At 38.7% G+C, this 27,153-nt stretch overlaps 3 protein-coding genes and 1 long non-coding RNA gene across 4 annotated transcripts; all 4 read right to left on the bottom strand.

Annotated features, from left to right (window-relative positions):
- Positions 1 to 1,404: 1,404 nt before the first annotated feature.
- Positions 1,405 to 2,444, bottom strand: LOC116046712 (olfactory receptor 10J5-like). The gene has a single exon (XM_031295108.2). The coding sequence runs from the start codon at positions 2,417 to 2,419 to the stop codon at positions 1,493 to 1,495; it is 927 nt and encodes a 308-aa protein (XP_031150968.1). The 5' UTR covers positions 2,420 to 2,444; the 3' UTR covers positions 1,405 to 1,492.
- A 2,708-nt stretch (positions 2,445 to 5,152) lies between these two features.
- Positions 5,153 to 6,073, bottom strand: LOC116046583 (olfactory receptor 6N2-like). The gene has a single exon (XM_031294973.1). It carries the CDS (start codon positions 6,071 to 6,073, stop codon positions 5,153 to 5,155), a length of 921 nt encoding a protein of 306 aa, XP_031150833.1.
- Positions 6,074 to 8,246: 2,173 nt separating this feature from the next.
- LOC116046609 lies at positions 8,247 to 15,143 on the bottom strand. Its single transcript, XR_004104179.2, has 3 exons — positions 15,134 to 15,143; positions 11,372 to 11,375; positions 8,247 to 8,347 (listed from the first exon to the last, which is right to left on the bottom strand). It is a non-coding gene; the product is annotated as an uncharacterized LOC116046609 (long non-coding RNA).
- Positions 8,509 to 15,688, bottom strand: LOC116046666 (putative olfactory receptor 13C6). Its single transcript, XM_031295065.1, has 2 exons — positions 15,134 to 15,688; positions 8,509 to 8,640 (listed from the first exon to the last, which is right to left on the bottom strand). Exons 1-2 carry the CDS (start codon positions 15,686 to 15,688, stop codon positions 8,509 to 8,511), a joined length of 687 nt encoding a protein of 228 aa, XP_031150925.1.
- Positions 15,689 to 27,153: the final 11,465 nt, after the last annotated feature.

Genomic DNA, 27,153 nt, shown 5'->3' with positions numbered 1-27,153 from the left:
CTTACCTTGGCAGAGAGGGCCTTTAAGACATGAGTAAGAATACACTCCTGGGGTGGGAGGGGTGGGTAACTGAAGGAAGGGATCCTTAGAGGAGTTAAAGGGAGGGGGTGGTAAGCTATGTCGGGTTTTTATTTGTATATATATTTTCAATTCGTATTACGTCTGTCACTGTCTCTGTTACCATTTGTATGATGTCTGTTACTGTTTTTTGTTGTTTTGATTGTTCTTAAGGAAACATGTAAATGCCATGCAAACTCCTTTGTTGAATTAAATGTTTCACAATAAACATATTTGAAACACACATTTAAGAGTAACCTTAAAATTTTCTTCTTTAATAAAGCATATCAGTAGTTAAGGCTGGCTCAGGATTGCCTTGAAACTGCCCGTATTCATGCTGCTATAGGTTTAGACTGCAAGGGGACTTCCTATGACACACTGTGCTCCTCTTTTACTCCATCTGTGTGCATTCATGTCCCATTAACGCATGTTAATAACTTAGCTTCTTCCACAAAGTCTTTGTGCTTTCTCACCTTGCAGATTGTCTTTGATTGTGGACACAACTTGATCGTGGCTGTAGGTTTAAGATACTCTCTACTCTGCATTACTAAACATCCTCAGAACATTCTTACAATCCAAACACAAGGCTAAAATTTGCAGGTAGAATGATAACAAAGACATATATAAATATAGGATTTAAATTTGTTTTAGTTTTGGTCCACTGTTGTCAAATTAATTTAATTTCTGTATGCCAAAGGTATGAGTTTTAATGCAGACTCTGGCCCAACAATTTGCCTTTTTGGCCTTCCTTAATCTTCGCTAAAGAGGCTTTTTACCTATGGTCTTTGTCACAAATGCAGCTGGTGGAGAATATAAACAGTTCCATAAATCCAAAATCAGTTCTGCAGTTCATGATTTACCCAGCTAAGGCTGTTAGAAACCTTGCAGTGCTAGTGTTCTTGTTTGTCATGAGGCATAGTCTACAAATAGTGCTAATAATAACAAAAAACATGACAGGAACAATAATATGGTTTCTTTTTTATTTGTTCATTTTGCCACAATGAAATTAAAAAAAGTTTATAATACTAACCCTTTACATACAATATATTGCCAACCATACACAAAACAAACGTTTAACAGAAAACTCACAAAGGTATGCACTCTTGCATTCAAGGCTGTTGATTTAAACATCTTGGAATTTTATCAAAACACAGAAAATGTGGTACTGATGCAAACTTCAATACTGATAACAAAGTTCTATTTGATAACAAAAACAAACTTGAAACTTCAGCATGCATTTTGTGATTCCATGATAAGATAAAAACAATATTTTGGATTTTTAAATGTCAGCGGAAAATATTTAAAATGACATTGTTGAAGCTAAAAACACATTTGCTTGTGTTTAAGTCTATTAAAAACAAATTCTTGAATTAAATACCTTCCGAGAATCTTTGCATTATTATTAAGTTGTAATGAGCGTACACAGTTGAAAATATTAGTTTAATTTGTCTGGACGGAACAATCTCTCGAGGTGTTTATAAATTTCTTTCATTTTCAGTCCATAAATGATCGGATTCAAAAGAGGATGATACAAAATTATTTGTAAAGACATTATTAAACGTACAGTTTTGGGAACATTTGTTTCCAGTCGAGCTAGAAGTACATCATATGCACTCAAACAGGAAAAGTTGATTAGAACCAACAGGTGGGGTAAACAGGTCTGTGCAGCTTTTCTCCTGACTTCTCTACTACTTCGATAGGTTATTATAAATATCCTGGTGTATGTAAAAAGAATGAAAAGTACAGGGAGAGGTACAGCAATTACAAAAACAATCAAGCCATATACATTCAACACTGCTGAACTCACACAGTGAAGTTTCTGAATTGTGCTGTTGCAAATTATTCCTTTCAAAATAAAGTAACAGAGCTTTTTATTAGCACTTACTAAAGTACTGACTGAGGTTTGACAAGCAGGCAGAATCCAAGCTAGAATCAGGAAAATATTAATAGTTGTTTTCTTCATGATAGTTGAATATTTCAGAGGTTTACATATAGACACATATCTGTCATAGGCCATGGCTGACAACAGGAAGAATTCTGAAATGGCTAGAGTGTAATATATAAACCACTGAAAAATACAGGCTGAATAAGATATGATCTGTTTTTCAGATAAAAAATCAATCAAAAGCTTTGGATAGATAGCAGTGCTGTAAAGAACAGAGTTGATTAACAAAGCTGCAATGAAAATATACATAGGTTCATGGAGGGATTTGTTAATCACTATGATGCCCACAATAGTGGAATTACTGCAAATTATTAGAATATATGCTGTAAACATGATCACAAAATAAAGATATCTGTATTTCTGCACTTCCACATGCCCATCAAAAGTTATATATGTTACATTTAATTCATTATCCATTAAGATTGTCTAAAACAAAATGTTAATGAATAAAACAGGTATAATGCTAGAAATTTCATGTAACCTGAGATTGTCTTTTCAGTCAACAGTACTTGACCTTGATACACACTGGTGTCGTCCAGCAAACACAGAAATTGGATCTGTGATCTGTGTGAGTCTGTGGGAAGTTTTTATCAGACTGCTTCAACCTCCATGGATCTCATTAACCTCTCCAAAGGAGCTACTAACATGTAAACAACTTGATCAAACTCTGGAGGCCTGAACTCATAGATGTTGTTAAACTTTGTTTGCTCAGATTACATGACTCTGTCATATAAAGAATGGCACTCTAGGTGCCCGGATAGCTCGGTTGGTGGAGCGGGCACCCATATATAGAGGTTTGCTCCTTGACTCAGCGGGCCGGGTTCGACTCCGACCTGCGGCCCTTTGCTGCATGTCGTTCCCCCCTCTCTCTCCCCTTTCATGTCTTCTGCTGTGCTATCAAAATAAAGGCTGAAAATGCCCAAAAAATAATCTTAGAAAAAGAAAAAAAAAGAATGGCACTATAAGAGCAAAGACCTCTGTACAGTGGTGCATTCAGATGCTCTTCTGATTGTCCCATTTTCCGAGTTTTGGAAGACGTTCATCCAACTTCGGTGTGTTCATGATCTCAATTTGTTCACGTTAAAAATGAATCCTCCATTCATGGTAAAGTTAGCCATGGTGTTCCACAATTCTCTGTGATTGGACCAATTCTATTCACCTTATAGTTGGTTTCTCTAGGCAATATTATTAGGAAACTCTTATGCAGATGATACCCAATAATAATTGATCAAGCCAAAAGAAACCAAACAGCTAAACTTCAAGCATGCATAAAGGACATACAGTACACACCTGGATGACCTACAATTTCCTGATGGTAAACTCAAACAAAAAAAGATTTTGTACATGGCCCCAAACAACTCTATCCTGTTATCTGATGTTATAGCTACTCTGGATATATCCTTATATACATCCTTTAATGCCTTCATAAAACAAACTTCAAGGACTACCTTTTTCACCTGTGTTACATTGTAAAAAGACAGATCCTGTCTCAAAAGTGCAGGAAAAACTACTACTCCATGCATTTATTACTTTGAGGCTGGACTATTGTAATTCCTTATTATCAGGTTGCTCCCATAATACCCTTAGGACTTTCCAGTTGGCTGAATCCCTGTAAAATCCAGAATTGAATTTAACATCCTTCTCCTGCCCGATAAAGCTCTAAATGGTCAGGCATCATCATGTCTTAAAGAGCTCATAGTATCCCACTGCCCTACTAGAAGACTGCACTTCCACAATGCAGTTACTTTTGATTCCTAAATGGGAGCCAGAACCTTCAGCTACCAAGCTACTCTTCAGTGAAACCAGCTCCTAGTTTTGATTCAGGAGGCAGACACCATCTCTACATTTAAGAGTAAGCTTAAAACTCTCATTTGTTGATATAGCACATAGTTAGGGCTGGTTCAGGTTTGCCTTGGACCAGCCCTTAGTTATGCTGTTATAGGCTTAGACTGCCAGGGAACTTCCTATGACACACTCTTCTCCTCTCTTTCTCCATCTGTGTGCATTCATGTCCCATTAAGACACGTTACTAACTTAGCTTCTTCCGCGACGTCCTTGTGCTTTCTGACCTTGCAGATTTCCTTGGATTGTGGTCGCACCTTGATCGTGGCTGCAGGTTTAAGATACTCTCTACTCCGCATCGCTAAACATCCTCAGAACATTCTTACGATCCAAACGCAAGGCCAAAATTCTGCAGCCAGACTGCTAAGACAGACTTAGAAAATATACTACTTACATCAATTTTAGTTTTGTTCCACTGTTGTCAAATAAATGTATTTTCTGTCTGACAAATGTATGAGTCCTAATACAGATACTGGCCCAACAGTAAAACCTTTTTGGCCTTCCTTAATCTTTGCTAAAGAGGCTTTTTACCTATGGTCTTTGTCACAAATGCAGCTGGTGCAGAATATAAACTGATCCATAAATCCAAAATCAATCCTACAGTTTATGATTTACCCAACTAAGGCTGGTAGAAACCTCACAGTGCTGGTTTTCTTGTTTGTCATGAGGCATAGTCTACAAATAGTGCTAACAATAATAAAAAAGATGTTATAGCAACAATAATAAGGCTTCTTTTTGATTTGTTTGTTTTTCACAATGAAAAAAAACTTATACTATTAACTCTTCATGTACAATATATTGCCAAATTAGACACTAAAACTACATTTAAACAGAAAACTCACATTCATTGCTCTTGATTTTATGAGAAGACAGAGAAAAAAATAGTACTAATTCAAATGTCAGTACTGGTAACAAAATTCTATTTTACTACGGAAACAAACTTGAAAATTCGGTATGCATTTTGTGATTAAATGATAGGCAGATGAAAACAATGTGTTGGATTTTTAAAGATCAGCAGAAAAAAATTTGACATCAAACTGTTGGACCTCACGCTTTTTATGTTTGAGTCTATTAGAAACAAATACTTAAATTAAATACCTTCCATCAACCTTTTATTAATAAGTTGTAATTAATGTACACAGTTTAAACAGTACTGTATATATATATATATATATATATATATATATATATATATATATATATATATATTAGTTTAATGTGTCTTAATGTGGGTGTTTATAAATTTCTTTTTCATTTTCAGTCCATATATGAGCAAATTAAAAGAGTACAAAATAATTTGAAAAGATATCAGAGTACTTTAAAAAACAATCTCTTGAGGAGTTTATACATTTCTTTCATTTTGAGTCCATACATAATTGGATTAAAGAGAGGATGATAAATTACTAGTTGTAAAGACATTATTAAATGTACAGTTTTAGGGAAATCAGTTTCAAGTCGAGCTAGAAGTACATCATATGTACTCAAACAGGAAAAGTTGATTAGAACCAACAGGTGGGGTAAACAGGTCTGTGCAGCTTTTCTCCTGACTTCTCTACTACTTCGATAGATTATTATAAGTATCCTGGTGTATGTAAACAGTATGAAGAGTAAAGGGAGAGGTACACTAATTACAAATACAATCAAGCCATATATATTCTGGACTGTTGATCTAACACAGTGAAGTTTCTGAATTGTGCTGTTGCAAATTATCCCTTTTAAAATAAAGTAACAGAGCTTTTTATTTGCAATTAGAAACGGTCCCACTGAAAACTGACAAGCAGGCAGCATCCAAGCGAAAATTAAGAGAATATTAACAGTTGTTTTTCTCATGATAGTTGGATATTGCAGAGGTTTACATATAGACACATATCTGTCATAAGCCATGACTGACAACAGAAAGAATTCTGAACCCCCTAGAGTGTAATATATAAACCACTGAAAGAGACAGGCTGAATAAGATATGATCTGTTTTTCAGATAAAAAGTCAATCAAAAGCTTTGGATAGATAGCAGTGCTGTAAAGAAGAGAGTTGATTAACAAAGCTGCAATGAAAACATACATAGGCTCATGGAGGGCTTTGTTAATCACTATGATGCCCACAATAGTGGAATTACTGCAAATTATTAGAATATATGCTGTAAACATGATCACAAAATAAAGATATCTGTATTTCTGCACTTCCACATGCCCATCAAAAGTAATATATGTTACATTTAATTCATTATCCATTATGATTGTCTGAAATGAAATGTTAATGAAAAAAACAGGTTTATCACTAGAAGTATCATAGCACCTGAGGTTGTCTTATTTAGTGATCAGTACCTGACCTTTATACACAATGGTGTGGTCCAGGACTCACAGAAATTGGATCTGTGATCTGTTTGAGTCCTTGGAAAGTTTTTATCAGACTGCATCAACCTCCATGAATCTCGTTATCCTCTCCAAAGAAAAAGCTACTAACATGTAAACAACTTGATAAACTTTGTTCGCTCTGGTTGTGTGAGTCTGTGTGATCAATCTCCTCTATTTTGTTTGCTTGGGTAATGTGAGTCAGTCACATTGTATTGCACCACGTAAAAAAAAATACAAATACAAATACACACATATATATATATATATATATATATATATGAGGGTGTCGTAAAAACCTGTAGCGGTTTATATAAAAACCACAACCAAAGTACATACGCAAATGTAGATGTACACAATCAAAAACACAATTTAAGTGTTAGTGTGCAAATAATTCATAGATGTAATAAAAATAGGAAACAGATTTTGAAACAGATGAACAGAAATAATTGCCATGTTTACAATAAAAACAACAGTTCCCTAAGATTAATCTTTTTCCCCAAAGCAAGACATTTCTAAGTTTATTTTTATACCTAGATAATGATACAGAGGAATCCATTCAATGTAAATTTTCATTCCACATATACTCCACGAAATTTGATAAGAAAACTGCCTGCGGGAAGTTTTGTACAAAGGAAGATGAAGATTCTTAGCCCGTGTCGTTGGATAATTATAGAAATGTGAATTGTAAAAAATAAAATAATATCCAAAACTAAAAGGGAAATCAGTTTTTTATGTTTCATTTTAAACACAAATATACAGGTTTGAAGAATGGGTAACACTTTTCTTGACGGTATCTACATAAGAGTGACATGACACTGTCATGAAAACATGATACTGTAATGAACCATAACCCTAACCACAACTTGTCATGACAAAAACTGAATGACACTTACTAAAAGAAGCGTTATGTGATAAACATTTGACTTGTTTATAATGTTTATGACATGTTCATGACAGTGTCATGTCACTCTTATGTAGATACCGTCAAGTAAAGTGTAACCGAAGAATGTTAATGTCGAAAATATATATATATATATATATATAATGTCGTCAATAACTGCAACTTACTAATTTCTCTAGCATCAATAGTTTGGACAGATATGTATGAAACTTACTTGCCCACACAATAGTATGTTAAATAAAGATAAATGTAGCTATAATATAATGTTAAGAAACATTGATTTGTACAGGTAGCAAGTTTGCTCATAAGCGAGACTAACTGTGGTCGTCTTGACTATGATGAGGTACTGGAAACCACGACCCCAGCAGCGAAGATCCAGAAGCCGCTGGACAGTGTACAATGGAAGGGGGGGGGGAGGGAAGCGAGGTTGGGCCCAGAGTACTGGTGGACACAGGCTTAATCTGGGACACATGAAAGATGGGATGTACCCATAGTGAAGCAGGAAGCTAGAGTCGCACAGCACATAAGTTGATTACGGACAGAATTTTGAACTGTCTGATAAAACGAGGTGCCATCTTTTTAGATTCCAATTTACGCGTTTCGCAGGTCCAGTTTGGTGAACACTGAACCACCATGCAGAGGGGGAAAAGCAAAACTGATTAACGGCAGTGAATACTTGTTCTTAATCGTGATATTGTTGAAACCACGAAAATCAATACAAGGCCTGAACGTGGATTTCCACAGGATGCAGAACGTCTGCGGACCGGCTCCGCTGCTCCGCCATCCATCAATACCCACCATGTCCGGATTTGTTGCGTAACGGCTGCGGCCAGCCGACCACGTGATCTCGCGAATTCACGTATGTTCGCGCGATATAACAGGATATAGTTTCTATAAACAGAAACACAAAACCAACAACAGTTTGTTTCCATCCAGAGGAGTAGAAGGGAAACAACTCTGTGCTGTGTTTTCAAGTATGTTCAAGTATTTTATTTTGAAAAGTAACCGGATGTTTTATTTTGTTTCTGTGCTCGACTTCCTGTCCCGCACAATCTGAATTGTGCTGAAGCTCTCTGTCGTCCGTCAAAAATAGAAGTTCTGCTCCGGAGGGCTGCGGACTAACGGAACTGGGACGGAGTAGGGACGCAGCCGTTCTGCAGTCAGTGGAAATACACACATTGACGTTAATGGAAACCTAATGACTCCGTCAACGTTCCGCAGACATTGGAAATTGCCGGTGAGAGTCTTATCTTTCTTTCCAAAAAAGAAAAATCCAGCGCCCACTAGTGACGACGAAGGTCGAATAATACCTGCTGCCAGAGATTCCTAAATGTAATTCTCCATCGCCTCAGTCTCCGGACGGGAGAGATTGTACAGGCGACTGTTGGAAAGAGGGGCTCCAGGCTGGAGGTCAATGGCGCAGTCCTAAGGCCGGTGAGGAGGAAGAGAAGTTGCTCTGTGTTTGCTGAAGACAGGTCATGATAGACATCAGGAACAGCAGAGAGGTCCATGGACTCTGGTGGGGTTTGAGGTTCTGAACTGTCTGGGGTTTGAGCAGAATACAAACATGACAGGAAGTGCTCCAGGAAACTATTTTACCCATATCCCAATCAATGTGCGGGTTGTGTTTTCGTAAAAAGGGGGGGCTGAGGACAGTCAATTATGTGGAACTTGATTCCCTCCTGATGATTTCCTGAAATCTGGAGAAAAACAGGAACAGTCTGATGAGTCACTTGAGTCATTAATACTCCATCAAGGCCCTTAGCCTGCAACGGACAGTCAAGGGGAACAGTCTCAATGTCCATTTGTTGGGCCAATTCAGCACCAGAGTCAACAAGCACACCAACAGGGAAACTCCAGGACAGCCACTGGAGGGAGGCCTGGAGCTGAATACGCAACCCAGTCTCACGGCAGTTCGTGATATGGTCACATAGTTTAATCTATTGATTCGTGTACACGGAATCGGAATTTTAAACTAATGTATTTCAATGGGATGCGTCTTTTGTCATCACTGCACGATTCTTTCTGCCAGTCAGGTTGCAACAGAGAAGCTGTATACAGCTTTGCAATTATTGGTATTTTTAGCTGTTTTAATAAACATTTATTCACCAGATCTTATCATGGTTTACATGTATTTCTTTTGTTATTATTTCGGTCTATTTCGGCCAGGGAAGCTGGATTGCTTTGTTGTTTATTGATATTTTTAAAACTATAACGCTACATCTATCAACATTTATTTAGATGTTATCATGGTATTCATTTCTTTATTTTAATAATATGAAATATAATACAATATGTGAAATATTACAGTATGCTGTAAAACGGAACATTATGATATGAACTGGGCGCATTCAAAGCCGATATCCCGCAATGCGGGCATTCATATCAGAAAATCGGACAGCGATCAGCGGGTCTTTAATGACAGCATCGCTTCAATGTACATATTTAATCAGGGGTTTAGTCACCAGCAACAACATGTTGCTCAGTTTTGTTCCAGTAAGTTATGCATCGTAATAACATTTAAAAAAATTCAGCGAAATATTCCGGAAGTGATATAGTAATTACCGCTCCGCGTCTGTGAAAGATTACTTCACGTTGTACATGATAATTTATACAATAAAAACACCAATAATGAAAAATAGTTTTATTGCTAAGCACTTTGATTTGCCTTTTGCAGAAAAATACTAGGTCTATATATAAAAACCTACAGTTGAATGTTTAGATATACAGCCTAATGGCTTTGACTAATTTGCATTTGTAAGTATAGCTGTATGATAAAACAATATGTCAAGTGTTATGTGTGAAGCATTTGAACTCAAGGCAGATACTGTATCCCTCTGGGGACAATAAAGTATCATCTGCAAAGTGGTCTCCATGATATGTGACAATTTAAATGTTGTCGTAGACTATAGCAAACACATCGTTGGAAACTTCTCAACCTGGACAGTAACATGTGTCAGTCTGAAGATGAAACATTACTCCTGCTTTGAAATATTGACCTCTGAACCTTGAACCCAGTACATGTTTGAAGGCTTGTCATTTAGCAACAGAAGGTGCTACACACATAGGACCAGCTGTTATAGAGGTACTACACACATAGGACCAGCTGTTATAGAAGGTACTACACACATAGGACCGGACAGGAAGTGCTCCAGGAAACTATTTTACCCATATCCCAATCAATGTGCGGGTTGTGTTTTCGTAAAAAGGGGGGGCTGAGGACAGTCAATTATGTGGAACTTGATTCCCTCCTGATGATTTCCTGAAATCTGGAGAAAAACAGGAACAGTCTGATGAGTCACTTGAGTCATTAATACTCCATCAAGGCCCTTAGCCTGCAACGGACAGTCAAGGGGAACAGTCTCAATGTCCATTTGTTGGGCCAATTCAGCACCAGAGTCAACAAGCACACCAACAGGGAAACTCCAGGACAGCCACTGGAGGGAGGCCTGGAGCTGAATACGCAACCCAGTCTCACGGCAGTTCGTGATATGGTCACATAGTTTAATCTATTGATTCGTGTACACGGAATCGGAATTTTAAACTAATGTATTTCAATGGGATGCGTCTTTTGTCATCACAGCACGATTCTTTCTGCCAGTCAGGTTGCAACAGAGAAGCTGTATACAGCTTTGCAATTATTGGTATTTTTAGCTGTTTTAATAAACATTTATTCACCAGATCTTATCATGGTTTACATGTATTTCTTTTGTTATTATTTCGGTCTATTTCGGCCAGGGAAGCTGGATTGCTTTGTTGTTTATTGATATTTTTAAAACTATAACGCTACATCAACATTTATATAGATGGTATCATGGTATTAATTTCTTTATTTTAATAATATTATTTTGGCCTTATTACCGGTGAAATATTACAGTATGCTGTAAAACAGAACACTACGATATGAGCCGAGCTGGGCGCATTCAAAGCCGATATCCCACAATGCAATGCGGGCATTCATATCAGAGAATCGGACAGCGATCAGAGGGTCTTTAACGCCACTATCGCTTCAATGTACATATTTAATCAGGGGTTTTGTTACCAACACCTGTTTGATCGGTCGGCTGGCGGCAGCAATCTGAAATGGAATGAAGCCCATTCACGGCAGACAGCAGAAACATAGGAGTCGAACAAGTCTACAAGTAAACTAGCTTTGTAACAGGTTCTTGGGAGCGTCTCTTATTCAATTCAATTCAATTCAATTTTATTTTATTTATAGTATCAAATCATAACAGGAGTTATCTCGAGACACTTTATAGAGAGTAGGTCTAGACCACACTCTATAGTTTACAAAGCCCCAACAATTCTAGTAATTCCCCCAAGAGCAAGCATTTAGTGGCGAGGAAAACTCCCTTTTAGGAAGAAACCTTGGCAGACCCAGGCTTTTAGTAGGCAGTGTCTGACTGTGCCAGTTGGGGATGTGATGAACAGTGGCAATAATAGTCACAATAAAGATAATGGAAGAGTGACTACAAATGGTAGTCGTAGTAGTTCATGTCATAGCAGGGCACTGCAGGGCGTTACAGGATGTAACGTGGAACAGCAGCAGGACGCAGCAGGACGCAGCAGGACACTGCAGGGCACCGCAGAGCGTAGCAGGGTGTAGCAGGGAGTGTAGCAGGACCAAGATCTTTGTGCCATCCTAATCCAAGGAAATATGCTGGGCGAAAAAAAAAAACATAAGGACTCCGGGGAGTAAACTCCCCAGAGCTAGGTTAGTAACAAGCATTGCTGGGACAAGGATGTACACAAATGGAAACAAATGGAAAGAGAGAAGACAGCATAATAACAGCATAACTAAGAGAGACAGGTTAAGGAGAGGAGCCTGGTCGGGCTAGAACTCTCCCCAACCGGATCAGGCTGTACTGGCCTGTCTGCCTCTACTTTGATTATATATGATAGATTAATCTGACGACTATAAAGAGAAGCAGGTGGGCCGGGCTAGGTGGACGCTACAACTCCTCACTCCCTAACTATAAGCTTTATCAAAGAAGAGGGTTTTCAGCTTATTCTTAAATATCAGAGTTGTAGTTTTTAAATATATTGGTATATTTCTCATAAGTAGAAGTTGGCAGTGTAGAATTTTGGATACTCCCTGGTGTTTGTTGGGATGGGGAACACACTGTGTGTCATCAGATCTTAAAAATTGAATCGTTAAATAGGTGAAAATAGCTTATTACCATATTTGACAGTGCTTACAGTGGGTAAATGTTGGATACCATATCTACATGACAGCGGAGGTCCAGAGCTTTCTATAAGAGCTGGTCCTATGTGTGTAGTGCCTTCTATAACAGCTGGTCCTATGTGTGTAGTACCTTTTATAAGAGCTGGTCCTATGTGTGTAGTACCTTCTATAACAGCTGGTCCTATGTGTGTAGTACCTTCTATAACAGCTGGTCCTATGTGTGTAGTACCTTCTATAACAGCTGGTCCTATGTGTGTAGCACCTTCTATAAGAGCTGGTCCTATGTGTGTAGTACCTTCTATAACAGCTGGTCCTATGTGTGTAGCACCTTCTATAACAGCTGGTCCTATGTGTGTAGTACCTCTATAACAGCTGGTCCTATGTGTGTAGTACCTCTATAACAGCTGGTCCTATGTGTGTAGCACCTTCTGTTGCTAAATGACAAGCCTTCAAACATGTACTGGGTTCAAGGTTCAGAGGTCAATATTTCAAAGCAGGAGTAATGTTTCATCTTCAGACTGACACATGTTACTGTCCAGGTTGAGAAGTTTCCAACGATGTGTTTGCTATAGTCTACGACAACATTTAAATTGTCACATATCATGGAGACCACTTTGCAGATGATACTTTATTGTCCCCAGAGGGATACAGTATCTGCCTTGAGTTCAAATGCTTCACACATAACACTTGACATATTGTTTTATCATACAGCTATACTTACAAATGCAAATTAGTCAAAGCCATTAGGCTGTATATCTAAACATTCAACTGTAGGTTTTTATATATAGACCTAGTATTTTTCTGCAAAAGGCAAATCAAAGTGCTTAGCAATAAAACTATTTTTCATTATTGGTGTTTTTATTGTATAAATTATCATGTACAACGTGAAGTAATCTTTCACAGACGCGGAGCGGTAATTACTATATCACTTCCGGAATATTTCGCTGAATTTTTTTAAATGTTATTACGATGCATAACTTACTGGAACAAAACTGAGCAACATGTTGTTGCTGGTGACTAAACCCCTGATTAAATATGTACATTGAAGCGATGCTGTCATTAAAGACCCGCTGATCGCTGTCCGATTTTCTGATATGAATGCCCGCATTGCGGGATATCGGCTTTGAATGCGCCCAGTTCATATCATAATGTTCCGTTTTACAGCATACTGTAATATTTCACATATTGTATTATATTTCATATTATTAAAATAAAGAAATGAATACCATGATAACATCTAAATAAATGTTGATAGATGTAGCGTTATAGTTTTAAAAATATCAATAAACAACAAAGCAATCCAGCTTCCCTGGCCAAAATAGACTGAAAAAATAACATTAAAAGAAATACATATAAGATCTGGTGAATAAATGTTGATTAAAACAGCGGCTAAAAGGCTACAAATATCAATAATAGCAAAGCTGTATCCAGCTTCTCTGCTGCAGCCAGACTGGCAGAGAGAATCGTGCTGTGATCACGAAAGATGCTTCCCATTGAAATACATTAGTTTAAAATTCTTTCTGAGACACGAAAAAAATGAGATGAACGTGTCCGTGTACATGAATCAATAGATTAAATTACGTGAACATTTCACGAACTGCCGTGAGACTGGGTTGGAATACATGGAAAAGAGGGAGAACTCGCCGCTCGGCAACCCAAAACTCCGAGGGGAGGGAGAGAGGAGTGACAGAGAAGCTACCTAGGAGCAGCAGGCCTAACACAAAGTCTTTTATTTTTCTCAGGATCCCAAGAGATTTGTTGAACTTATTGCAGACATAACCAACCTGTTCTCTCCAAGAGAGTTTATCATCAATCAGAATACCTAGAAAGCAAGTTGATGAAACGTTGGTTATTTCTTTATTATTAATATGGAGTTTAACTTTTTCACTATCTATTTTTTTCATTTCCAACCCCACCAATTGGTCTCAAAACGTCCCAGTTAAGATAATAAATGCCGTTAAAATTTTCCAACTAAATATTTACAGTAATACCCCTAAAAAACCAAGCATAAATCTGTGACAAATAAGATCATCCCCTCCCCCACAGTTAGGCTGAACCACGGATTAATTGCAAAGTCCAACCATCATAGTGTACTACGTAGCCTGTTAATAACAAAAATATATATGACAGGAACCAAAATACGGTCCCTGTTACTCTCTTTATTTTTCCAGAATGAAATTAAAAAACACTTTTTGCATTGAAAAAAACACAGTTTAACAGAAAACTCACAGAGGTATGAACTCTTACAATTTTCAATCATTAGACAGAGAAAACATGGTATTCATATAAATGTCAATACTGGTAATGAAGTTTAACTTTACTACAGAAGCAAACATTTTTTGATTACATGATGTGAAGCTAACAATGCTTTTCATTATGGTTACGTCAATTAGAAACAAATCCTTGAATTAAATGCCTTCCATAAATGAGATAAATCACAAATTTGCATTATTATTACATTGTTAAAAAAGTGAATATTTTAGTTTAATTTGTCGTCAATAAATAATCTCTTTAGGTGTTTAAAAATGTCTTTCATTTTCAGTCCATAAATGATCGGATTAAAAAGAGGATGATACAAGATCATTTGTAAAGACATTATTAAACGTACAAATTTGGGAACATTTGTTTCTAATCGACCTACAAGTACATCATATGTACCCAAACAGGAAAAGTTAATCAGAACCAACAGGTGGGGTAAACAGGTCTGTGCAGCTTTTCTCCTGACTTCTCTACTACTTCGATAGGTTATTATAAGTATCCTGGTGTATGTAAAAAGTATGAAGAGTACAGGGAGAGGTACAGTACTTACTAAAACAACCAAGCCATATATATGCACCACTGCTGAGCTCACACAGTGAAGTGTGTTAACTGTGCTGTTGCAAATTATTCCTTTCAAGATAAAGTAACAGAGTTTTTCATTAGCAATCAGCAACGGTCCCACTGAAATTTGACAAGCAGGTAGAATCCAAGCTAAAATCAGGAAAATATAAACAGTTGTTTTTCTCATGATAGTGTGATATTTCAGAGGTTTACATATAGACACATACCTGTCATAGGCCATGGCTGACAACAGGAAGAATTCTGAAGAGGCTAGAGTGTAATATATAAACCCCTGAAAGAGACAGGCTGAATAAGATATGATCTGTTTTTCAGATAAAAAGTCAATCAAAAGCTTTGGATAGATAGCAGTGCTGTAAAGAACAGAGTTGATTAACAAAGCTGCAATGAAAATGTACATAGGTTCATGGAGGGATTTGTTAATCACTATGATGCCCACAATAGTGGAATTACTGCAAATGATTAGAATATATGCTGTAAACATGATCACAAAATAAAGATATCTGTATTTGTGCAGTTCCACATGCCCATCAAAAGTTATATATGTTACATTTAATTCATTATCCATTACGATAGTCTGAAACAAAATGTTAATGAATAAAACAGGTATATCACTAGAAGTATCATCTAACCTGAGATTGTCTTTTCAGTCAACATTACCTAACCTTGATACCCACTGGTGTGGTCCAGGAATCACAGAAATTGGATCTGAGATCTGTTTGAGTCAGTGAGAAGTTTTTATCAGACTGCATCAACCTCCATGGATCTCATTAATCTCTCCAAAGAAAAAGTTACTAACATGTAAACAACTTGATCAAACTCTGGAGGCCTGACCTCATAGTTGTTGTTAGACTTTGTTTGCTCTGGTTGTGTGAGTCTGTGTGATCAAACTGCTGAGACCTTGAGACCTAAACCCATAGATATTGTTGGGCTTTGTTTGCTTAGGTAATTTGAGTCAGTCACATTGTATTGCACCACGTAAAAAAACTTCTAAATTAAATAAGGAAGGTAAATAAATTGAGGTTGCGGTAGTCCAGACCTTTATGTTTTTTCTGAGGTATATACATGAAAGATGTGAAAAAATAGATGTTTAGCTTATTTCTTTAACAGAGCATAAGAAACAAATTACATTGAAGAAATACAAATATACATATACATAAAAAAACAAATATATATATATATATATATATATATATATATATATATATATATATATATATATATATATATATATATATATGTGTGTGTGTGTATGTGTGTGTGTGGTAGAAATCTGTAGCGGCTCATATAAAAACCACAGTACATTAGCAAATGTAGACGTTACGGATAATCATAGAAATGTGAATTGTAAAAAATAAAATCAGAAAAAGGGAAATCAGTTTTTTAATGTTTCGTTTTAAACACAGATATACAGGTTTGAAGAATGTTTATGTTAAAACAAACCTTGTGAAAACTTGAATGTAAATGGCGTTCCACCAATCTGGAAGAATTTCGTTTAGATTGGCAAGACAGTCTGAAAACCTATAGGAAGGCCCTCAGAAATGCCAGATCAGACTATTATTCATCACTAATAGAAAAAAGTAAGAACAACCCAAGGTTTCTTTTCAGCACTGTAGCCAGGCTGACAGAGTCACAGCTCTGTTGAGCCATCTATTCCTATAGCTCTGAGTAATGGTGACTTCATGAGCTTCTTTAATGATAAAATTATAACAGAAATAAAATGAATCACCTCTTCCCCTCAACTTGTAACGGGTCACCTTTAAATGCAGGACCGCTAGAAAGAACGACAAGACCTGACATATACTTAGACTGCTTTTATCCTATACACTTTCAACAATTAATGTTAAAGGTATGTTCAGCCTTTTTCTCTGTGGGTTGGCCACGTTTTTCACTCAAGATTTAATAGTAGGACCAGGGGCACCGGCATCATGATTCGCAAAAGCGCTTTGTTTGAACCAGGAAAAATGGTGTTGGTCCCAGACGGCTGCCTTGTTGTAGTTGCCGGTAAATTGCAAAACACACCCGTCATTTTGGCCAGCGTTTATGGCCCCAAATGGGATGACTGCTCATTTGTATCCAAATGTTTCACATCGCTCCCAAACATTGAAAATCATCACATCATTGTGGGTGATAATTTTAATCTGGTCCAGGATCCTATACTCGACAGATTGTTGAACAAACCATACTCTTTAACTAAATCAGCCAAAACTCTGCATGCTTTTGCCAAATGACTTGGCCTCATTGACCCATGGAGGCACACGTCTCCCACGGCCAAAGCATTCTCCTTTTTTTCTCATGTGCACCACATCTACAGTCATATAGACTTCTTCCTTCTAGATGATAGACTGCTCTCCATGATTAAATCCAGCAACTACCACAATATCAGATCACGCACCAACCTCCCTTGACCTCTACTTCCACGCTCACTCTAACCCCTTCAGGCAGTGGAGGTTTAATTCCTCTCTACTAGCGGAGGATCACTATAAGCGATTCCTACACTCCCAAATCATTCTATTCATTGAGTTGAATGATTTGCCGGATACAAACAGAGGCGTAGTGTGGGAGGATTCAAAAGCCTATATCAGAGGACAGCTTATCTCCTTCGTCTCTAACTTAAAAAGAGTCTAAATGTCCCGAACAGCGGACTTGCTATTGAAAATTAAGGTTATCGATGACAAACACGCGGCCGACCCAGACCCTACCCTTTACAGGGAATGTCTTAGACTCCAGACAGACTTTGATCTCTTATCTACAAATAAATCCAGGCTGCATCTGCTCAAATCTAGACAGCGTTTTTTTGAATCAGGGGATGAAGCTGGGAAGCTTCTGGCTCATCAGGCCAGAGCCGAAGCAACCTCATTGCTAATTCCTGCCATTAAAGCTAACTCAGGCGAGATCCACACTGATCCTGTCAACATTAATAAAATATTTGCCAAATATTATGCTGAACTGTATACCTCTGACTGCCCTCCCATTGCAGACGGCACGCTTAATGATATAACCTTCCCCCAAATAGACGTTGAATCCGTGAATGACTTGGGTGGCCTAATAACCACTGCTGAGGTTCAAGGAGCCATTAACTCCCTACACAGGGGCAGGATGGCTTTACTGTAGAGTAAAAAGTTCTAAGAGATGTGTACAACAAGGTTATCGAAGGCCACTATCTCCCTAATTCTTAAGAAGGGGAAAGATCCCCTGCTTTGCCACAGCTATAGTAAGTAAGTAAAGTTTATTTGTATAGCACCTTTCACAGATAAAAATCACAAAGTGCTTCACAATAAAATGTAATACAATACAACAAATTAATATACAAGAAAATTTAAATACAAATTGAAAACATAAACAACCATAAAAACCCCTCGACTAACTTAAAGCCTGCTTGAATAGCAGAGTCTTCAATTGCTTTTTAAAAGATTCAACAGAATTCACACAACATAGTGAGGGAGGCAAGTCATTCCACAGCCTAGGAGCCACTGCTTGGAATGATCAATCCCCTCTAGTTTTAAAATGAGTGCGGGGAACCACGAATAGCCTCTGACCTAATGACCTCAGACTACAGGTGGGAGTATGAAGCTGTATCAAGTCAGAGATGTATGGAGGAATTTGACCGTGCAGGGCTCTAAAAGTAAGAACCAGGATTTTAAATTGAATTCTATACTGGACTGGTAACAAGGGAAGTGCTGCTAAAACAGGCGTGATGTGTGTTCTTTTGTTAATGTGAGTTAAAAGTTCTGAACAGCCTGGAGACGGTAAAGCTCCTTCTTACTCAAACAGGTAAAAAGACTTGCAGTAATCCAAATGTGAAGAAATGAAAGCATGAATGATCATCTCTAACTCACCCTTAGTCAAAAGTGTTCTTAATTTGGAAATATTCCTCAGTTGGAAGAAACAGTTCCTAACTAATTGTTTAGAGAGGAGCTCCAAGGACATAGCTGAATCAAAGACAACACCTAAGCTCCTGAGGCTCGGCTGGACAGACTAAGTCACCAATATGCTGCTTTATCTGAGGGATTCAGATAATTCGGATTCGACTTTCAGGGGCAATAATTAGTGTTTCTGTTTTATCTGAGTTCAGAAGCAAAAAGTTGTCACATAACCACTGTTTGATACTAGACAAACAGTTGATTAAAAAAGTTTAGAGAACTCACTTTCCTTAAATGAGCAGTACAGTTGGATATTATCTGCATACAGATGGTAAGATATGTTGCTAAAATGACTAATTATCTGTCCTAGAGGAAATATGTACAACAGGAACAGAATAGGTCCCAAGACAGAACCCTGAGGTACCCCACACAACATCTCTGCAGTTTTAGACATGATCGGATTCACATAAACACTAAAACTTCTACCAGAAAGGTAGGATGAAAATAATTTAAAAACTGATCCAGAGATCCCAACCAGGTCACAAAGTCTGTTTATCATAATGTTATGATCAATAGTGTCAAAAGCAGAAGAAAGGTCCAATAGGACCAAAACTGTATATTCCTTAGAGTCAGCTGACATCATAATATCACTAGAAACTTTAAGTAGTGCAGTTTCCGTAGAATGCTTTTTACGGAAACCAGACCTAGATTCTCTAGGAAAAGGGTGAGTTGCTCTGCTACAACTTTTTCTAAATTTTTTTTTTTAATTGGATGAGATGGTAAAGAAATATGGTCCTACCTGTCTTTTTGAACAGGTAACGGACATATTTCTGAGAATTTCTCCAATGCGGGTGTGACATAGATTTTATGGTAAAATCTACAAGAAAACAGTTGGAACTGTTTAGGAGCCTTATAGCCTTATAGTGATTATATTGACTATATTGTAGGTAAAGAGAAGTGTTATGGGTAACAAGAGTACAAAGTCACATGTTCCTGCGGGGCCCGTGGTGGATGAGATGGTAAAGAAATATGGTCCTACCTGTATCTTATACTGCACTGTAAATTTTATTCTCATCTTTATCTGTTTTTAATTTTTTAATCGCTCTTAACTGCTCCTTAAAGTTTTATTTTTTTTTAATCGTTTTTAACTGTTCTTTAATGTTTTCTGTAAAGCACTTTGAATTGCATTGCTGCTGAAATGTGCTATACAAATAAAGTTACCTTGCCTGCCTAATGCATTAATCGTGTCAAATAAGATTTTGGGATTGTGCTTATTCGAGGATATAAGCTGAGAAAAGAAGCAAGTTCTCGCCTTTCTCAGCATCTCACTTAAAGTAAACCTTAGTTCTTTAAGGTGAAGCCTATGAACCTCAAGTTTAGAAGATTTCCAACGACGTTCAACTTTTCTACAATTTCTCCTAAAACTCTGGATTGCTTCATCAATGATGCTTGATTTAACTGGTGCTACTTTATCTAAAATTGTTAAACACTGACTATTAAAAGACTGGATAAACACATCTACATCACTGCATCTCATCAGTGAACATGGGTCGAACAAGGCAGAGAACCTCTCAGCAGCATCCTGATAAATAATCCGCCTTTGGGCCATAATTCTCAGGGGCGGAGGATCTAGAGGAAAGTTAATGTCAAAGAACAGACAGCTATGATCACTCACAAGAACATCTTCCACACGTGATTTTACTATACTTAGACCAAGAGAGAAGACAAGGTCCAGGGTGTGACCCTTACTCCTAATTTCCACTGGTTGGAGAACGGCTGCGGATCGGCTCCGCTGCGTGTCGGCTCCGTGCTCCACCTTCCGTCAATACCCACCAGGTCCGGATTTGTTGCGGAACGGCTGCGGCCATTACTGACAGCTGTAGTCACGAGGACCCACGCGATCTCGCAAATTCACGTAGAATAGAACCACAAAACCAACAACAGTTTGTTTCCATCCAGACGAGTAGAGGGGAAACAACTCTGTGCTGTGTTTTCAAGGTGTAGTGCAGGGAGATATGATCCGCCCTGAGCACAGTGTATTTTATTTTGAAAATTAACCGGATGTTTTATTTTGTTTCTGTGCTCGACTTCCTGTCCCGCACAATCTGAATTGTGCTGAATTCCTGCGGAGCTCTCTGGTGTCCGGCAAAAGTAGAAGCTCTGCGTATCTGCTCCGGAGGGCTGCGGACCGCTGGAGCTGGGACGGAGTCGGAACGCAGCCGTTCTGCAGTCAGTGGAAATACACACATTGACTTTAATGGAAATGGAAACCTACTCCGCCGCCGTTCCGGAAGGATCCGCAGCCGTTCAGCAACCGGTGGAAATTACCAGTTAATGTGTGTAGGCCCAGTAACATGCTGAGTAAAATTAAGAGTCCTATGGTCATGAAGGCTGGGTCATGAACGAAAGAACGAGATCCAGGGTACAAGCGGCCAAAATGGGTTTCCTCAGGAGGGTGACTGGCGTCTCCCTTAGAGATAGGGTGAGAAGCTCAGTCATCTGTGAGGAGCTCGGAGTAGAGCCCCTGCTCCATCGCATCGAAAGGAGCCAGTTGAGGTGGTTCAGGCATCTGGTAAGGATGCCCCCTGGGCGCCTCCCTAGGGAGGTGTTCCAGGCACGACCAGCTGGGACAAGGCCTCAGGGAAGACCCAGAACTAGGTGGAGGGATTATATCTCCAACCTGGCCTGGGAGCGCCTCGGGATCCCCCAGTCGGAGCTGGTTAATGTGGCTCAGGAAAGGGAAGTTTGGGGTCCCCTGCTGGAGCTGCTACCCCTGCGACCTGACACCGGATAAGCGGATGAAGATGGATGGATGGATGGAGTCTGTGATAGAAAGGAGATCAGCAGCTATGTTACATGTAGAATCATCAATATGCAGGTTAAAGTCTCCAATAATTAAGACCTTCTCCAGTTTGATAATAGATTATAGGAAGTCAGTAAAATCAGTAAGAAAGACGCCTGGCCAGGAGGACGGTAAATTAACACACTGTAAAAAGCGTTAAAAGAACCTACTTTGAGCATCTGTGATTCAAAAGAGGAAAACCTGTCAGAGTTCATGGCTCTACATAAGAATCTGTCACGATGCACAACAGCAAGTCCACCACTGCGGCGTGTCATTCAGGGCGTCCCGGTAAGTCCTAATTTCCACTGGTTGCATAACGTCTGCGGACCGGCTCCGTGCTCTGCCGTCCGTCAATACCCACTAGGTCCGGATTTGTTGCAGAACGCCTGCGCCCATGACTGACAGCTGTAGTCAAGAGGACCCACGAGATCTCGCGAATTCACGTAGAATAGAACCACAAAACCAACAACAGTTTGTTTCCATCCAGAGGAGTAGAGGGGAAACTACTCTGAGCTGTGTTTTCAAGGTGTAGTGCAGGGATATATGATCCGCCGTGAACACGCTGTGTTTTTTTTTGAAAATTAACCGGATGTTTTGTTTCTGTGCTTGACTTCCTGTCCCTCACTATCTGAATTGTGCTGAATTGCTGCGGAGCTCTCCGTCGTCCGTCAAAAATAGAAGCTGTGCGTATCTGCTCCGGAGGGCTGGGACCGCCAGAGCTGGGACGCAGTCGGAACACAGCTGTTCTGCAGTCAGTGGAAATACACACATTGACATTAATGGAAACCTAATGACTCTGCCATCGTTCTGGAGTGGCTCTGTAGCCGTTCCGCAACCGGTGGAAATTGCCAGTAACAGAGCAGCCAACAGGACAGAGTTCATTTAACAAACTTATTTTCCCTTTTTCCCAGGTTTCCGTAAGGAACATAAAATCCATATTCTCACTGGTAAAAAGCTAGTTAAGAATAAAAGTTTTGTTAGAAATGGAATGGAAGTTTTGTTAGAAATTGCATACTGCAATGATGATGGCAGACCGGCATCCTCAACAGCTGATTGAACTGAATATAAACAGCTGAGGCGGTCATATGATCTCCAGCTGCGGCGAGCAGTCAGTCGCTGGTCAGACAGCACAGCAACCATCGGTACCGGCAGGTCTACGTTCCCACCAGCACATCACTGGGACAGAAGAGGCACTCGGGCCAAAACATCCAGGGGCACTGCAGCTGGGGAGTAATTCCACCCACATCCTAGAGGGAAACCGGCTGCAACCACCGGGACCGTTCTCCGCGATAAGGTCAGAGCACCCCCATCCAGGAAGATCACCTCATCTTGACCTGAGCGCCAGCTCTGCAGCCCCTTCTTCTTGGTCTCTTCTTGGGAATACCAGGGCCCCTGGACGTGAACAGGAGCCGGTACTCAGGTGAAGAGGGAGGACACACAAGCGGGGGATGAAAAGTTTGTCGAAACTTTCCCAGCTTTCAAAGAGTCCGAGAAGCAGAGACACAATCTTTAGACGATAGGGCTGATATGACAACAAATGGGACGAGGACAAACATGGAAAGCTGACACAGATGCGATTCAGCAGCGGCCGAACAAAACACAGGCGCTATCTTGCTGTTCTCTCTCTCTCCTCTCTCTTGTGTCTATGGTCTTTGTCACAAATGCAGCTGGTGCAGAATATATACAATTCCATAAATCCAAAATCAGTTCTGCAGTTCATGATTTACCCAACTAAGGCTGTTAGAAACCTCACAGTGCTAGTTTTCTTGTCATGAGGCATAGTCTACAAATAGTGCTAATAATAATGAAAAAAATGTGTTGGCAACAATAATATGGTTTCTTTTTTATTTGTTTATTTTTCCACAACGAAATTAAAAAGAACATTGCATACTACTAACCCTTTACATACAATATATTGCCAGCCCTACACAAAACAAAAGTGAAACAGAAAACTCACAAAAGGTATGCACTCTTGCATTCAAAATACAGAGAAAATATGGTACTGATACAAATTTCAATACTGATAACAAAGTTCTATTTTACTACAAAAACAAACTTGAAACTTCAGCATGCATTTTCTGATACCATGATAAGATAAAAACAATATGTTGGATTTTGAAATATCAGCGGAAAAAATATTTAACGTCACATTGTTGAAGCTAAAAACACATTTGCTTGTGTTTAAGTCTATTAGAAACAAATCCTTAAATGAAATAACTTCCAAGAATCTTTGCATTATTATTAAGTTGTAATGAGTGTACACAGTTGAAAATATTAGTTTAATTTGTCTGGACTAATCAATCTCTTGAGGTGTTTATAAATTTCTTTCATTTTCAGTCCATATATGATCGGATTAAAGAGAGGATGATACAAAATCATTTGTAAAGACATTATTAAACCTACAGTTTTGGGAACATTTGTTTCCAGTCGACCTAGAAGTACATCATATGTACTCAAACAGGAAAAGTTGATTAGAACCAACAGATAGGGTAAACAGGTCTGTGCAGCTTTTCTCCTGACTTCTCTACTACTTCGATAGGTTATTATAAGTATCCTGATGTATGTAAAAAGTATGAAGAGTACCGGGACAGGTACAGCAATTACAAAAAGAATCAAGCCATATATATTCAGCACTGCTGAACTCACACAGTAAAGTTTATTAACTGTGCTGTTGCAAATTATTCCTTTTAGAACAAAGTAGTAATAGTATCCCATTGCCCTACTAGAAGACCGCACTTCCACAATGCAGTTACTTTTGGTTCCTACTCCAAAAGTAGAATGGGAGCCAGAGCCTTGAGCTACCAAGCTCCTCTTCTGTGAAACCAGCTCCCAGTTTCCATTCGGGAGGCAGACAACATCACCACATTTAAGAGTAAGCTTAAAACTCTCCTTTTTTGATATAGCATATAGTTAGGGTTGGCTCATGTTTGCCTTGAAACAGCCCTTTTTTATGCTGCTATAGGCTTAGATTGCCAGGGGACTTCCTATGACACACTCTGCTCCTCTCTTTCTCCATCTGTGTGCATTCATGTCCCATTAACGCATGTTACTAACTTAGCTTCTTCCACGAAGTCCTTGGGCTTTCTCGACCTTGCAGATTTCCTTGGATTGTGGTCGCACCTTGATCGTTGCTGCAGGTTTAAGATACTCTCAACTCCGCATCACTAAACATCCTGAGAACGTTCTTACAGTCCAAACACAAGGCCAAAATTCTGCAGCCACACTACTAACACAGACTAAGAAAATATACTACTTGCATCAATTTTAGTTTTGGTCCACTGTTGTGTAAAAATCTTCATTTTACGAACACTTGTTTGAGGACTTTAGGATGCACGAAAACTCTCAAGATTTTGCAACCATGTGCACAATAGTAAACTCTTTCATCTCAACATTTAGGCTTGGGAGTGGTATGGTTGCTCCATAGCGCCCCCTAATTGGTTTTAGCACTTGGGCACATTTTTGACGGCCTTAATATATACGTAAACTGACAGAAATTGGCGTTTACATAAACACCTGTGAGCTTTGCGAGACTGTACAGCGATTTGGCCCATATCTGTAAGTGGGCTCCATAGCGCCCCTAATGAGTGGAAGCCCTTAACTTGGACATAGTTGCTCCGATCGTCACCAGTTTTTGGACCCATATTGCTCTAATCATTGCGGACATATTTCCCATTTACCTTCATTAGCTCCGCCCAACCGGAAGGTTTAATTATGCATTTTTCAGGTGTTTTACATTCTTCCGAACTCGTCCTAGGCCGTGATTTCAATCTTCTTGAATCTTTACAGGTAGTATCTGTTGACCCTCATGACGAAAATTTATCCAGAGAATTATGATAGTTGAAAAAATTTGCAAGTTACAGCAACTTCCTGTCTAAACAGGAAGTTGCATTATCTTGTCAACAATTATTCCGTTTGCCCTGAAACTTTACAAGGTTGTTCATCATGGCCGCTTTAGCATCTGTGCCAAACTTGGCATCAATCGGCCATTAGATGGCGCTGTTTTAATTTTCTTTTATTAATCAGCAAAATATTGATATATGGGAAACCTACTCTAACTACTCCTCGGGCGTGGGTCCGATCGGCACGAAAACTGGCATATAGACTTGGAGGCCCCTTGTGACAAAAAGTTATCAAAATAATTTTAATAGCTAAAACAATGCGCAAGTTACAGAGGACCAACTTCCTGTAGGTGGGTGTCGAAACAGGAACAGTTGTATCTTGCACACGGCTATTCCGATGGACACAAAACTTAAGACAGTTGTTCCGCATGTGCCAATGAGGCTGCGTGCCAAATATGGCGTAACTCGGCCATTACATGGTGCTGTTTTCATTTTTTTTATTAGCAATTTCGCTTTGAGCGAAACCTACTTTTTTTTAACTCCTCCTAGAGCGTGAGTCCCATCTGCACAAAAATGTACATGTAGACTTGGTGGACCCTCCTGACAAAAAGCTATCAAAAAAAATTTGATAGCTAACACAATGCGCAAGTTACAGAGGACCAACTTCCTGTAGGGGGCTGTGGAAACAGGAAGTTGCGTATCTTAGCAAGATTTATTCCGATTGACACCAAACATGACACAGTTGTTCCGCATAGGGGCTTGAGCATCCATGCCAAATGTAGAGTGAATTGGCCATTAGATGGTGCTGTTAGAATTTTCTTTATTAATTAGCCACATTGCGATATATGGGAAACATACTTTGTCTAACTCCTCCTGGCCCGTTCATCGCTGTTTGCAGCTTTAATTTAATTTCTGTCTGGCAAATGCATGAGTCTTAATGCAGACTCTGGCCCAATAGTAAAGCATTTTTGGCCTTCCTTATTCTTCGCTAAAGCATGCAAATGCAGTTGGTATACATACAGTTCCATAAATCCAAAATCAGTTCTGCAGTTCATGATTTACCCAGCTAAGGCTGTTAGAAACCTCACAGTGCTGGTTTTCTTGTTTGTCATGAGGCATAGTCTACGAATAGTGCTAATAATAAAAAAAATTTATAGCAACAATAATGAGGTTTCTTTTTCATTTGTTTATTTTTCCACAATTAAATAAAAAACATTTTATGCTACTAACCCTTCACATACAATATATTGCCAAATTAGACACTAAAACTAAATTTAAACAGAAAACTCACATTCATTGCTGTTGATTTAAACCTCTTGTAATTTTATCAGAAGACAGAGAAATACATCATACTGATAGTGATTCCATTACTGGTAACACAGTTTCACTTGACTACAGAAACAAACTTGAAACTTCAGTATGCATTTTTGGGATTACATAAGATAAAAACAGTTGGATTTTTAAATATCAGCGGAAAAATTATTTCGCA

This window comes from Sander lucioperca, chromosome 8, assembly GCF_008315115.2.
Source record: "Sander lucioperca isolate FBNREF2018 chromosome 8, SLUC_FBN_1.2, whole genome shotgun sequence".
NCBI classification, from domain to species: Eukaryota; Metazoa; Chordata; class Actinopteri; order Perciformes; family Percidae; genus Sander; species Sander lucioperca.
The sequence above is the reverse complement of the archived record's forward strand: the minus strand, read 5'-3'. Positions and strand labels throughout refer to the sequence as shown.